This window comes from Vipera berus (genome assembly GCF_964194415.1).
Source record: "Vipera berus genome assembly, chromosome: 16".
Classification (NCBI taxonomy): domain Eukaryota; kingdom Metazoa; phylum Chordata; class Lepidosauria; order Squamata; family Viperidae; genus Vipera; species Vipera berus.
The window spans coordinates 1,250,370-1,264,317 of record NC_138219.1 but is presented as its reverse complement, the minus strand read 5'-3'; the positions used below and the strand labels follow the sequence as shown (position 1 = coordinate 1,264,317).

Genomic DNA, 13,948 nt, shown 5'->3' with positions numbered 1-13,948 from the left:
TGCCTTAGTCATTTTAATTCTTCTTCCAGATAAGTTAGGGATTTATGCACCTTGCATGGTCACATGGAAAGTGAGTACTAGCATGTGGGATGGATGGCATAAATGTCATCAGACCTTTGGTCTTGACTACAAAAAAGACCCCTCTGCTGTTGGTAGCCTGTTTGCAGCAATGGGACTTATAGCTTATATGTCTGGTGTTTGAGCTTCTACGCCTGAGCGGTTAGAAGGCAAACTAGGCATTTATCTGGCTAACCACCCAGACTGGTGGTTCCTTTGTGGTCTGTTTGCCTACAAGTCATTGCCAGCTTACTAGTCAGGTACATGTACTGTAGGAATGATCTTTTCCTCAGTTTGTATCATCTGACATAATGACTGGAACTGCCGCATCCACAGTCAACGGGACGAGGACCACCTTGAGCATAAAGAACATATTGAACACCATCCTGTAGCTCATGGCCTAGCAAATGCCATTGCACGAGCAGTAATCTCGGCCATGGGGGTTGGTTTCAATTGTAAATCGTTTATAGAATTAGGTGACTGGACAGAGGAAATCTTTAACCACACCATATAGGCATTTACACAATTCAATAAGAAACAGGGAGAAATAAGGGAAGTAGTGTTACAGGAGCAGTGTGTGCTTTGGTCCACTTAGATTTTTTTCACTGATTATCAAGTTAATATTAGTCACACCATCCATGTCACCCTCCTGTGGTCATGTGACCTGGTGCTTGGTAACCAGGCTGCATTTAAAGCTCTTTGTAGCGTCCTGCAGTCATGTGACCACATTTTATGACAGTTTTGCAAAAAAGCCTGCATTTACTTATGATGTCAAGTAATATTCCCCTGGCCTGGTCCTGCTTCTTCAGTGCCATTAGCTGCTGCTGGATGGGGAGCTTAAATAAACTTGGTTTCCATATCGACAAAAATAAAGAAAATTAAGTCTGGCTATTGATGACATTTTACCATTCTAAATCACGGCTCTCCAACTCTGGCAACTTTAAGACTTGTGGACTTGCTGTGCAGGTTACATGACCACAGGAGGGTGACTGTGGGAACTTTGAATCTGGGCCATAAGTACCCCCCTTCCTGATACTGATGTAGTAACCTCAAATGGTCAGTAAGCAACCAATCATAAGTCAAGGACTACCAGTATCCCACTCTCCCCTCCCCCAGGTGTTTCTTCTGAGGATGCCTAAACATGGACCAGCTTCCTCCTGACCATCTCCAACATCCAAACATCAGGAAAAGTGTTTGCTTCAAAAGGGTGATGAGGAGAGCCCCGATTCAATTATCATCAGAACATTGTTATTGGACACCTTTTAAACACAAACGCAAAATCTGAAAGATGACATTAAAAACAAATTCCAGACCACCACATTGTACACATTAAAATTCCTGTGTTTTATTATTTACACAAGTGGAGCAAGACCACCATAAAACTCTGGTGGGAAGGCTTTGGAGAACATCCATTAATGTCCTCTGAGGGTCATGACCATTTGTGGATTCTCACAAGGCAGCAATCAAAATGGGCTCTCTGCTGGACCATACAAGAATCTGTTTGTCCAGACACAAGTTCTGTAAGAATTCCAGAAGAGTAACGCTCCCTTTCTAGAACTGCCACAGAGAATATTGGTAAGGCAGAAAGATAAGAAGAACCCAATTCTAGCAGAGGGAAAAGGAGGAGGAGAGGTAGATTGTTGGGAATGTCTGATAGTGAGACTCAAGTCCACGTCAGCAACTGGCAACAAGGACCTGATTTCCTGGGACAGTCCTACGTCCAAGACGATCTTCCTCAACCTTAAATACCAGCAGTTAGAAGTCAAGTTGCATTTTTACAACAGGCACACACACAATCACCAAGGAAACCTCACTTCTTACAGGCTCAGGGGAGTGTCCAGTTGAGGCAGACCTGCAGGACAGGTTCTTCCTTGGTGGGTGCTGGTAGCTAAACCCACCTGCACGGTTTGCCCTGGGAATCAATCAGAAGACTCCCTTGGCAGTCCCAGGGACTTTTAAAGTCATCCAAAGGACTTGGGATCATGTGGGGAAAGTGGACTGTTTTAAAGATGCATCCGTCCCCCAAAATAGCCTTGGCAGAAGCCATAAGAGCGGAGACGCCTTGGTCTGTTGGTGGCCACCCAGGAGTGAGAACCCTCAAGGACCAACGTGTCCGTGGCTCTCCCTCAAGTTGTCTCAAGACCAGGGATGCTGCTGCCTACCAACCAGAGGGGCAAAGAGTTGGGAAACTCCACAAGAACCTCAAGGGACTGTTCAGCAGCCCCCTTCATGCTTTCTCCCCTCCACCCCAAACTCTGCCAGTCGCTTCCTAGGAGACTGAAGACTAGCTTCTAAGGAGAATCCAGGACTGGGCAGCCTCCGGGGGGCTCAGCTGGAACCAAGGGGTTGCTTCAAGCCCTGTGGAGAAACGGGTGTGCAGGACGGAAGGCAAGTAGGCTGGGCACCTGCTGGAGGGGGCCCCCCTCTCCTTCACCAGGGAAAGACCTGGTGGTTTCTGGGTGGCCTCCTCACTTTCTAACCCACCAGAGGTTAGATGTTCTGGCAACAAGGGGTCTCTCTCGTTTCTTGTTGGGTGGGCAAGACTTTGATGGGCTCAATGGTGGTCCCGTGGCTAAACTCTGTCTCAGGTTGCCCTCCTGCAAGTTGTCGCTGGGATACAATCCGGTAGATTTCTGGAGGAGAAGAAAAGAGAGAGGAGCCCAAGTGGAGTTGGAGGTCCACCTCAGTCCAGAGCAGAAGCAGTCATAGGGGGAGAAGACAATCAAGGCTAAAAAATAACTCAGGTCCAGAGATCCCAGGAGATCGACCTGCACACCACTGATTTCCCTTCTGAAGGACACTAAGTCTGCATCGTTACAATTAGCTTCTCTTTTGCCCGGCATCCTGTCATCTTCTCACTACAAAGGGAGTCGTTAAAGACGAATGTCATGCCGAAGTGATTTCTTCTCATTTCAGTCAGAACATGGGCATTTCCAAAAGCTTTGGTCTGGCACCCATCCAAGGGTGGGGTTCAGATGACCTCCGCATCTGCTGGTCTATAAAACCTCCCAGTATTGCGGTGGCCTTCCTAAAGAGAAAGTCTGAGTACTGCAGAATTAGGGAAGGGACCACCTCTCCTGAAGCCTGCAGAGGTTATGAGACCCACCTACACAGCAGGAGGAGAGGCTGCTTACCCAGGGACACCTTCTGGCCTTGCGTGACATTTTGAAGCACAAAACAGCCTCATGAAATGCAGTCATGGAACACACAAAGGACAAAAATACAAACCAACCTGTACAAAGTTAGAGTAAGGCCAGCTTCAGGTGACCTGTTTGCACCTGCTGGGTGAATACACCCTGGGTCAAAGGCTGTCCAAGCACTCCCAAAGCTATTCTTGCCCTACTCTTAGGCACAACTTCCTCTAAAACGGTGTTTCCTGACCTCAGGAGCTTTAGGATGGGTGGACTTCAACTCCCAGAGTTTCCCCCAGCCGGCATGTGGACTGGGGAATTCTGGGAGTTCAAATCCACCCGTCTTAAAGCTCCTGAGGTAGAGAAACACTGCTTTAAAGTGAAGCCTTTATGTCTGCCCAGGCATTCCTAGGAGGAGGAACGAGGTTTGTCTTGGAGCCTGCCTCCACAGCCAGGTGTTGACTTTAATATCCCCCCTGCAGGGAACTTTGGGTTAAGCTTTCTTGGTGCTCATGGCATCCAAGGTGCGTTGTAGGCCCTGTCAGCCAGGGCTGGGTCTGCCTGCCTTTTGCCACTCCCAAAGCAGAACATAACCTGTGTCCACCCGGGTAGGTATGAAGAGAAACCATACATACCTGCCAGGATGTTTTGAAAGGCTGCCTCCACGTTGGTGGAATCCAGAGCTGATGTCTCAATGAAAGACAAGCCGTTTTTTTCTATGGCAGATGAAGACACAGAAAAAGGCATCCTCAGTCAGTGATGGTCCACACATACTCTCTGTGAAACGTTCCAGCCGGCCCTCATGTGCTCCTCAGACCTCAGCTGCCTCATCACCACCAGAAGGGCTGGGGCTCAAATCAATCTCATCCCATCTCCCACCTGTCCGAGGATGGTGCCCTCTTTGAGCAATACCAGGTTTAGGCACCAACCTCAGAGCATCAGCAGGTGGCACCTGATGACCATCTCTTCCCAGAGCCTCTGAAGCGGATTGCCTCCCATTCAGTTAAATACTTTTTTAAAAATGCTTTTCAGATCCATTTTATGCTTTAATGTATATCATTTATCTTCTGGTTTGTTGGTCAGTCCCTTTGGGAAAGTCTCTTTTTAGCTGTAGCTTACAAATTCATAAATAAATAAAGTTAAGCTGAATGTCCTAGAATAGCCCATCATTTTGGGCTATAGTGAGGGCTGTGTGTCCGGAAGACACTGTCAACGTTCAGAATGAGGATCCAGGAATTTTAGGTGTCATTTTTTAATTAAAAAATACACATGTTTAGCTCCCTGAATCATGTTGCTGGAAATTTAGTGTCCAAATGAGGGTTTTTAAGTGAATTAATTTTGCCCCTCGCCCTAATTTAAAAATAAATGAAAAAAATCAGTGACATCTTAACCCCTCTGGGTTTCCCGCAGGCTTCCAACGGCCAGCGGAAAAGGCAGCCAGACTTAAACACACTGCTCCTTCTTTACAGCAGTAACACAACACTCAAGGGAGGGGCTGCGGCCCTCTGGCCGAGTCTCTGTGAACCCACTGAGAGCTGCAGGCCCAGGAAACGCCTGGCCAAAAACCTTGAAGATCCGGCAGGGAGCTCAACCACGTGGACCAACAGCAACGCTCTGAGGCTCTCCTCCTTCACCCAAGGATGCAGCAGCGGTGCCAAGGGCTTAGCTAATGAGCGCATTCAGCAGCATGAATTACTCATGTGCTGAAGTCACTTCCTGTGGCGAAGCGGAACGGATGAAGGGCTCTGAGCTGGCCAGAATCTCCTTGAGTGAAGGAGAGGCTCCGGAGCCCTCTCCCTGGGCCAGGAGCCTTACCTGCAAAGCTCTTGGCCTCGTCAGTGGGCACGGCCCGCAGGTGTCGCAAGTCGCTCTTGTTGCCCACAAGCATAATGACGATGTTGCTGTCCGCGTGGTCCTGCAGCTCCTTCAGCCATTGCTCTGCGTTTTCATAGGTCAAGTACTTGGCGATGTCATAAACCAGAAGGGCACCGACGGCCCCTCGGTAGTAGCTGCAGGGGGTGGGGGATATGAGGAGGGGGAAGAGTCACTTGCCAGCAGAACCAGACCCTCAGCAATGTCTCCCTCCCACCACCAATGGGGGGGTGGTGGTACTGATCCCAACATGGCCCCCATTCTGTTCCAGGCTTTGCACAGAAATCGGGGCCATTGCCAGAACAAACCTTGCAGGACCACCTTGCCAAGGCCAGAAAATTGTATCTGATTCAAGTGCCATTTCCAGCATGTCATGGACAGGTGATCCCAATTCATGATGTTTTTGCAGAAAACTTCCAGTTTCTAGTATGGCTGGCTGGGGAATTCTGGGAGTTGAAGTCCACCTGGCTTAAAGTTGCCAAGGTTGGGAAATACTAACATAGATGGATTTGTTATGTTTGCTTCAGCTCCGAAGCAGAAGCACTGAGCGCCAGGGAACCTTCGCAAGCTAATACAGATCAAGGAACCAGATTAGAGGGCGATATCCACCTGCCTAGCCAAGCTGTCCTCTCCCCTTCCCTCTTGGGCACCCAGGGGCAGCAACCAAGTCTCTTACGCGGAAGTGATGGCCCGGTAGCGCTCCTGCCCAGCTGTGTCCCAGATCTGGGCCTTCACGGTCTTGTTATCCACCTGGATGCTACGCGTGGCAAACTCCACCCCAATGGTGCTTTTGCTCTCCAGGCTGAACTCGTTCCGGGTGAAGCGCGAAAGCAAGTTGCTCTTCCCAACACCGGAGTCCCCGATGAGGACGACTGCAAAGAGGCAAACGACTCTGTGATTAAAATACCTCAGGAGAACCCTGTGAAAAACGATGTTTCGTGCTTGCTTGGTTTTTGTTTCTGTAAGGAAGTTCATCCCATCCACATTTCTGAATTGTTTTGAGCCAAAGAACAGGCCAGGCTTTGCACCAAGCAATCTGACCTCAAAATATGCTGAGGGAGATGAAAGTTTCTACATATGATTGATGGATGGACGGACGGACGGATGGATGATTGGATGCTAGAGAGAGGGTAAATACATAGAAGATAGATAGATAGATAGATAGATAGATAGATAGATAGATAGATAGATAGATAGATAGATAGATAGATAGACAGACAGACAGACAGAGAGAGACAGACTTATTGATCTCAAAACGGCCACTTTAGATAAAATAGTTCACCAGCCCAACAGAACAGAGGGCAGCTGGGTTTATATTCATCAATAAGTTTCAGGCTGTTTCAGAAAATATCAACAAACAACCCTGGGTTTTTAACACCTATTATTGTTACATGATGTAAAAGTTCCTTCTAGCTCAGGGGTAGGCAACCTTGGCTGTCTTATGACTTGTAGACTTCAACTCCCAGAATTCCTGAGTCAGCATGGCTGGTTCAGGAATCTGGGTACTGAAGTCCACTAGTCATAAAAGAGCCAAGGTTGCCTACCCCTGAGCTAGACAGATTTGCCCACTTGAAGACCCTGCCTCCCCTTCATCCTACACCAGTTAAGCCACACCATTTATCCAAAGAAAAAGTTGCAGTTCTCACCAGCTTTATAATCAAATGTACTCGGCTTAAAGGATGCTAGCAGACTTGTCCTGAATGTTGCCCCGCCTGAAGGCAGAGACAGAACAGTAAAGGCAGCTTCACAAAGCAACTCCAGGCCTCTTTATGTAGAGAGGAGACTCTGCTCTTCCTTTTATGTTTTTTAATGTTTCATTATAAAATAAAAATGTACACTTTTCCAACTTTTTTCAGTGCAGTAAAATATAAGAAAAACCCAGACTTCCAGTTTGCCGACGTGGCTGCCATGGATGTCTGGAAGGCGAGTTCCATCTTCCATGTCCAGTTTCGCTTCACTGGGGGACCCTGGAAAGGGTTGAAAGTCACCCAGTAGGGGTGACCAACAAGGAGAGGATCCCCGTTGGATCACGGGAGGGGGTAGTCCTTCCACTCGATCCAGGGCAGCCCTCCAAACCAGCGGACAAAAGACCGGCCATAGCAATATGGCTTGTCACTAGGCTGCAGACAGCCAAAGTCACACTTACCTCCAGGCAATTTTAAAGCAGCGCGGATGAGACTGGGAGAGATCTAGTTCTCTTAAATCCTAACAATTTTTTTTACCTGTACAGGTGAAACTCAAAAAATTAGAATATTGTGCAAAAGTTCATTTATTTCAGTAATGCAACTTAAAAGGGGAAACTAATATATGAGATAGACTCATTACATGCAAAGCAAGATAGTTCAAGCCGTGATTTGTCATAATTGTGATGATTATGGCGTACAGCTCATGAAAACCCCAAATCCACAATCTTAGAAAATTAGAATATTGTGAAAAGGTGCAATATTCTAGGCTCAAAGTGTCCCACTCTAATTAGCTAATTAAGCCATAACACCTGCAAAGGGTTCCTGAGCCTTTAAATGGTCTCTCAGTCTGGTTCAGTAGGAATCACAATCATGGGGAAGACTGCTGACCTGACAGTTGTGCAGAAAACCATCACTGACATCCTCCATAAGGAGGGAAAGCCTCAAAAGGTAATTGCAAAAGAAGGTGGATGTTCCCAAAGTGCTGTATCAAAGCACATTAATAGAAAGTTATGTGGAAGGGAAAAGTGTGGAAGAAAAAGGTGCACAAGCAGCAGGGATGACCGCAGCCTGGAGAGGATTGTCAGGAAAAGGCCATTCAAAAGTGTTGGGGACCTTCACAAGGAGTGGACTGAGGCTGGAGTCAGTGCATCAAGAGCCACCACACACAGACGGATCCTGGACATGGGCTTCAAATGTCGTATTCCTCTTGTCAAGCCTCTCCTGAACAACAAACAACGTCAGACGTGTCTTACCTGGGCTAAAGAAAAACAGACCTGGTCTGTTGCTCAGTGGTCCAAAGTCCTCTTTTCTGATGAGAGCAACTTTTGCATCTCATTTGGAAACCAAGGACCCAGAGTCTGGAGGAAGAATGGAGAGGCACACACTGCAAGATGCTTGAAGTCCAGCGTGAAGTTTCCACAGTCTGGGTTGATTTGGGGAGCCATGTCATCTGCTGGTGTTGGTCCACTGTGCTTCATTAAGTCCAGGGTCAACGCAGCTGTCTACCAGGAGATTTTGGAGCACTTCATGCTTCCTTCCGCAGACGAGCTTTATGGAGATGCTGACTTCATTTTCCAGCAGGACCTGGCACCTGCCCACATTGCCAAAAGCACCAAGACCTGGTTCAATGACCATGGGATTACTGTGCTTGATTGGCCAGCAAACTCGCCTGACCTGAACCCCATACAGAATCTATGGGGCATTGCCAAGAGAAAGATGAGAGACATGAGACTGAACAATGCAGAAGAGCTGAAGGCTGCTATTGAAGCCTCCTGGTCTTCCATAACACCTCAGCAGTGCCACAGGCTGATAGCTTCCATGCCACACCACATTGAGGCAGTAATTGCTTCAAAAGGGGCCCAAACCAAGTACTGCATGCTTATACTTATACTTTTCAGAGGTCCAATATTGTTCTATGTACACTCCTTGTTTTATTGATTGCATGTAATATTCTAATTTTCTGAGATTGTGGATTTGGGGTTTTTCATGAGCTGTACGCCATAATCATCACAATTATGACAAATTACGGCTTGAACTATCTTGCTTTGCATGTAATGAGTCTATCTCATATATTAGTTTCCCCTTTTAAGTTGCATTACTGAAATAAATGAACTTTTGCACGATATTCTAATTTTTTGAGTTTCACCTGTATAAGATGCTTAAAGTACTTTCCCCCTGTGGAGAGAGAAGGGAGATTTTATCTCTCCCTCTAGAAACAGCGGCAACTGACTATCCAGGGGAGTTTAAAACGTTGAAAGAATAACTTGATCCTAACTGGAATTCTATTTTTTAAAGTTTGTGGATTAAAACATTTTCTATGCTTACTGAAGATCGGGGTTTTTACTTATAAAAAAGAAGCAAAATTGAAAAGATTATAAAAACTTTGGATTTAAAAGAAAAGTTTAAATAGTAGGGGTGACATCCTGTGGCTAAACCTGATACTACAATTTGTTGTTGCTTAAGAGAGACTTGGCCAGCCCAGACAATAGATAAGACTTATGTAACCTTGAGACATCAGCTGTGAGAAGCCCAGCTGTGTTCCTTATCCAGTGACAAAATCTTTTTTTTTTGCATTCTCTGATTGTAAAGCATTTAACCTAATACACTACTAACAGAATATGGATGAACATCAGGAACAGATTTTCTCTATGTTGAAAGCAATTCATCAAAATATTCTTACAGCTATCGATGAAATAAGAGGTTACAGAAAAGAACAAGATGTCAGCCCAGATATACAAACTCAAACTTTGATTACAACTAAAGAATCAACTACACAAAATATAACAGAAAAGGTGGAACAATTAAAAATTATGACAGAAGATTCAATTGATCAACAAATAAAGTCAATGGAAAACCCAGAAAAGGGACTGACAATATGGAAAAAGGAAAAGACTTTCTACATAAATCAGAAGGAACCTGAGGATCAAGAAGAGCAACAGATTGAAGAGAAGATAAACAGTTCAGGACAACTACATCAAGATGGAAAAATAGAGAGACGATTTTTTAGTCATCTCAAAAAAGGGCGATCTGGTTGTTGTTTTTTTTACATCAATCTCCATAACAACACAGGGAGATTTGTTTGATGACTCAAAAGCACAGACATGTAAGATGATTTGGCAAAGAAAGCAAGCCAGAATAAGACTCAAGAAAATTGGGGTTTTGACTTACTCATGAGTAAGAATAGAATATACTCAAATAGATGTGTACTTTGAATACTAGATATTGTTATGAGCTGAGATAAAGAAAACTTTGGTCATTTATAACTTAGAAGTATAAATATTAATAGTTAAATGTGAACATTGATTTGCTTATAAAGGTTAAATGTAAAGGTAATTAAGATATATATAAGCTAAAAATCTATCAATGAATGTAATAAATATGTTTTTATTTAGCGGTAATAATAAAAATTATTAGCATATGAGACAGTAGAGATTAAGAAAAAAAGACAGGAAGTATTAAATGTTGAAATAGAAGGAATTTTGGCTACTAAATTTAAGATATCTAGAAATTACCAGAAAATAAGATTATATTGTATTAGTAATTAGTTGATGTAAGATGGTGAGAATTCAAATAGATAAGACGTGTATCCTGAACATTAGATCTTGTGATGAATTGTGATAAAGGGAATTGGGGTTATTTAAAACTTGGAAATTATAAATATCAAACGTTAAATATAAATATTAATGGGAAACTAAAAATTGGGAAAATTAACCAGGACATTGTCTAAAACATTGAATGTTAAAACAACTAGGATATGTATAAATTAAAAATTATTGATAAATATAAGAAAGTTATTTTATATTTGATATAAGAATTGTATTAACTTAAATATGAGACAGTAAATACGAAGGGGAAAAGAGAGGAAACATTTAATGTAATAGTTTGAGATCTGTATTAAAGATGTTTGTATGTTATTGAAGGCCCAGAGGAACGTTGTCCATGGGGTCACGATGGGTCAGACACGACTTCGCAACTAACAATGTTATTGAATTATTGACCAACTCAGCCGCCACATTGCTTTTCAAATATTTAAATGTAAAACTAGAAAACATATCTTTATCTACATCTATATCTATCTATATCTATATCTATATCTATCTATCTATATAAGAAAAACCCCACCTTAACCTTTTGTTTTCCACTTCACATTCCAAGCCATTTCTATTAACACCAAGATCATTCTAGAAACTTAAAATCAAATCATTTTTTTCAGTTTCAAGCACAAATGCAGAAGCATTTTCCAAGGAGAAAGAAACTAGATAAATTCTTCTCTTTAATTAAAACCATCTCCGCTAGCTCTGTCACTTTTACAATCCACTCTTCCATTCCGCGAACAAGTGTATCTTTCCATTTTTGTGCATGCAAGACGTGCATAAGTGACGCACACCCTGCTCTTCCCAGGGACCTACAAAAGGGCATCTCCTCACCAAATCCCCAGGATCCTGAGCCACGGGCAGGTGAGGTGTGTGGCACGTGGCCCGTCCCACACCTGGAGCCGCCCCGAGTCCCAGCCCTGACTCACCCTCTTTGGGCAACACGGAGCTCAGTTCCCAAGACCAAAGGCCTGCCTGGCTGGGGAATTCTCGGAGCTGAAACCCGCCTATCTTACAGTTGCCAAGGTGGAGAAACACAGATATAAACAGACAAACGGTACCAAAGGCTTTTAAACCTCAGGATAGCCGGACACGTGAAAGCAGCATCTAACTCGGGGGGGGGGGGGTGGGGTGTCCAACCTGGGAACTTGAAGACCTGTGGACTCCCAGAATTCCCCAGCTAGAAAAGCTTAATTCCAGTAGTTTTCCTTCCCCCTTTCCACTCCGAACTGAACGAAAGCTGAAAGTCGATTCCCCAGCTGGCTGAGGAATTTGGGGAACTGAAGTCCACAGGTCAAGTTCCCGAGGTTGGACGCCCCTAGGTCGGCTCGGAGTTTGGGAAGGGGGTCTCCTCCCAGCCCACCTGGAGCAGTCAGCGGAGTCCCCGCGAAGGCTCCTCCGCGGGAGTGGTGCCGCTTTGAGGGCTGGTTCAATCCGGAGTGGGAAGCGGGATTCCCACGAACGGGCAGCCAGAGAAAGTTCGCCGGCTCTGCGGAACTGCCCAGGCGAAACCGGCGAATCGCTTCCGGGCCTCTGACGGCCTCGGAGCCGGGAAATGAGAAAGGAGCCGCGTTTCCACCCAGCAGGCGAGCCCGGGGGACGAAGCGCTGCTCCGGCGGGGGGGGGCGAGTGTGCCGGCTCTCACTCACTCTTGAACAGGTAGTCGTACTCGTCGTCCTTGCCCCGCATCGCCCCGGACTTCTGCGCTGCCTCCCGACGGAGCAGGTCAGCCACACCTGCGCGTCTCTCCTCGCCCGGAAGCGCTGGCGCAGAGTTCCCGGCCCGCGAATTCCCGCGTCTGGCCGGCTTCAGGTGGGCGGTTGGAGCCGGGCTTTCCCGGCTGGGCTGGCGCCTCCCCCGTGGCGCCGATTGGCCCGGCCTCGCCCCGCAGCTTGATTGACTGCAGGCGGGTTATTGGGCTGCTCACCTGGGCAGGTAGGAGGAGGGGAGGCCGCAGAGAGAAACTTACTCAGAGGTCTGAAGCCTCCCCCATCAGCCCCAGTCTGGGCTCTCCCTGCCTGCCTGTCCCCCAGCTGTTCTTGGGAAAAGTCCTCCGTGGGGTTTACTGACAGCAAAGCTTTGCCCTTTGTGCCTTTCCAGATTCACAGGTAAAGGGCCCTCGAAGGTGGAAGAACAGGTAGTCCTCAACAACCCTCTCTGTTGGAGGTACAGCAACATTGTAACAGGGATTTACGAGCTGTCCTTGCACTTATGACAGAGGCAGCATCCCCATGGCCACACAAAATTCAGGTGCTTGGCAACAGGCATGTATTGACAACAGTTGTCGTTTCCCAGGGTCACGAGATCACCACTTGAACCTCCCTCCACTCCCCCCCCAGCTTCCAACAAGCAAAATCAATGAGGAAGCTGAATTCATTTAATGTCCATGTGACTCCCTTAAGAACTGGTTGATTCACTTCACAATTGTGGCAAAAAGGTCATAAAATCAGGAGTGATTCACTCACCCAGCTTCTTTTGCTATGGCAATTCTGGTCCCAGTCGGTGACCTAAGCCAAGGGCTACCTACACTGCATTCTGTGGTGCTCAGCTGGAAGTTTGTGTGACTTTGACCCTTTCGTTATGCATCTAATCTGTGCTTAAATCTGAGTTAAGGAAGCAACAGCTGTTTGAGGCTGGAAAAATCATTTGGGTCATTTTTCCCTAGCTCTGATAATTACACCAAATCTAATTTTTTAAACAGCAATTGATATTCACCATTCTTCTTAGGGCAGTTTGGCCTATCCTCAGAGAGTGCCTGGCTACATTAAAGGCAATCCATGGATCTTGCTGGGAGAGGATGGATTCCCGGTTAACCAATCCTTTCAAGGTCAGAACCAGAGTAAAAATCAGCACGCAACAGTTTAATGTTCTTTTCATTGCTGGGAAAATGTCTGCCTGAGTAACCTGGATTTTCCTTTGAGTGATTTTAGGGGTGCTGGCTGAGCCCTGATCTCCTGGCCTCTTGCATGATGCACATCTGAAAACAGACTCCTTAAGAACTGGTTGCCTGCCAAATGTAAACTTACACCAACGAAACCAGTTCTAAGATACCACGTGAGGTTAATCTGATACCCAGGAGACGCATCAGGCAGCTCATACTTAAGTAGTCTGCTCATTACACTGTCATGGGGCACTTTGTCAAAAGCATTCACAGCCTTCCCACCATGTAATAAGGAAGTTCTTTGTGGGCAGTTGATCAGCAAGATTTCTTATTAATATTATTCCATGTTCTGGGTTTTATTATTTTTATTTTACTGGTTAAATTTGTTTGCTGCAAAGCGACAATCTTCTGGACATATCCGTGTCGACTCCTGGTGGTAACCTGCAGTGATTGTGGCACGTTTGTCCTCAGGAAGGAAGGAGCCCAACCTGGCGCACAGAGGCAGCCAGAGCATGGAGACAGTGATCCCCAGCGGAAGAAGTCAAAGGAGCAGAGCATTATGGCGTCGACCTTCAGCTGACGGGACAGGAGGAGGAATTGGCAATCAAAATAGGCATTGCTGACTGAGGGGCTGAGAAATTTGAGAAGTGGGCTTCTCTCTCCGCTGGGGTTATCAGTCTGAATTGTGTTCTTCGGGGGTGGGGGGGAGGACGGGGGAGGGAAGAGGTT

The 13,948-nt window shown here is 46.0% G+C and overlaps 1 protein-coding gene across 1 annotated transcript; it reads right to left on the bottom strand.

Annotated features, from left to right (window-relative positions):
* Window positions 1-1,388: 1,388 nt before the first annotated feature.
* On the bottom strand, window positions 1,389-12,163 carry LOC308675145 (ras-related protein Rab-11A-like). The gene is made up of 5 exons (XM_081340155.1): window positions 11,988-12,163; window positions 5,737-5,932; window positions 5,004-5,197; window positions 3,824-3,904; window positions 1,389-2,690 (listed from the first exon to the last, which is right to left on the bottom strand). The coding sequence occupies exons 1-5, from the start codon at window positions 12,025-12,027 to the stop codon at window positions 2,548-2,550; spliced, it is 654 nt and encodes a 217-aa protein (XP_081196281.1). The 5' UTR covers window positions 12,028-12,163; the 3' UTR covers window positions 1,389-2,547.
* Between the last annotated feature and the right edge of the window lie 1,785 nt (window positions 12,164-13,948).

Excerpts from the sequence above, each read along its gene's own strand:
- LOC308675145 (XM_081340155.1), bottom strand. The coding sequence starts at position 12,027 with ATGCGGGGCAAGGACGACGAGTACGACTACCTGTTCAAGA. Across the intron at positions 5,933-11,987 it reads GTACGACTACCTGTTCAAGA|TCGTCCTCATCGGGGACTCC; the intron begins GTGAGTGAGAGC and ends GCCTCTTTGCAG. Across the intron at positions 3,905-5,003 it reads CGAGGCCAAGAGCTTTGCAG|AAAAAAACGGCTTGTCTTTC; the intron begins GTAAGGCTCCTG and ends CATCTGCCATAG.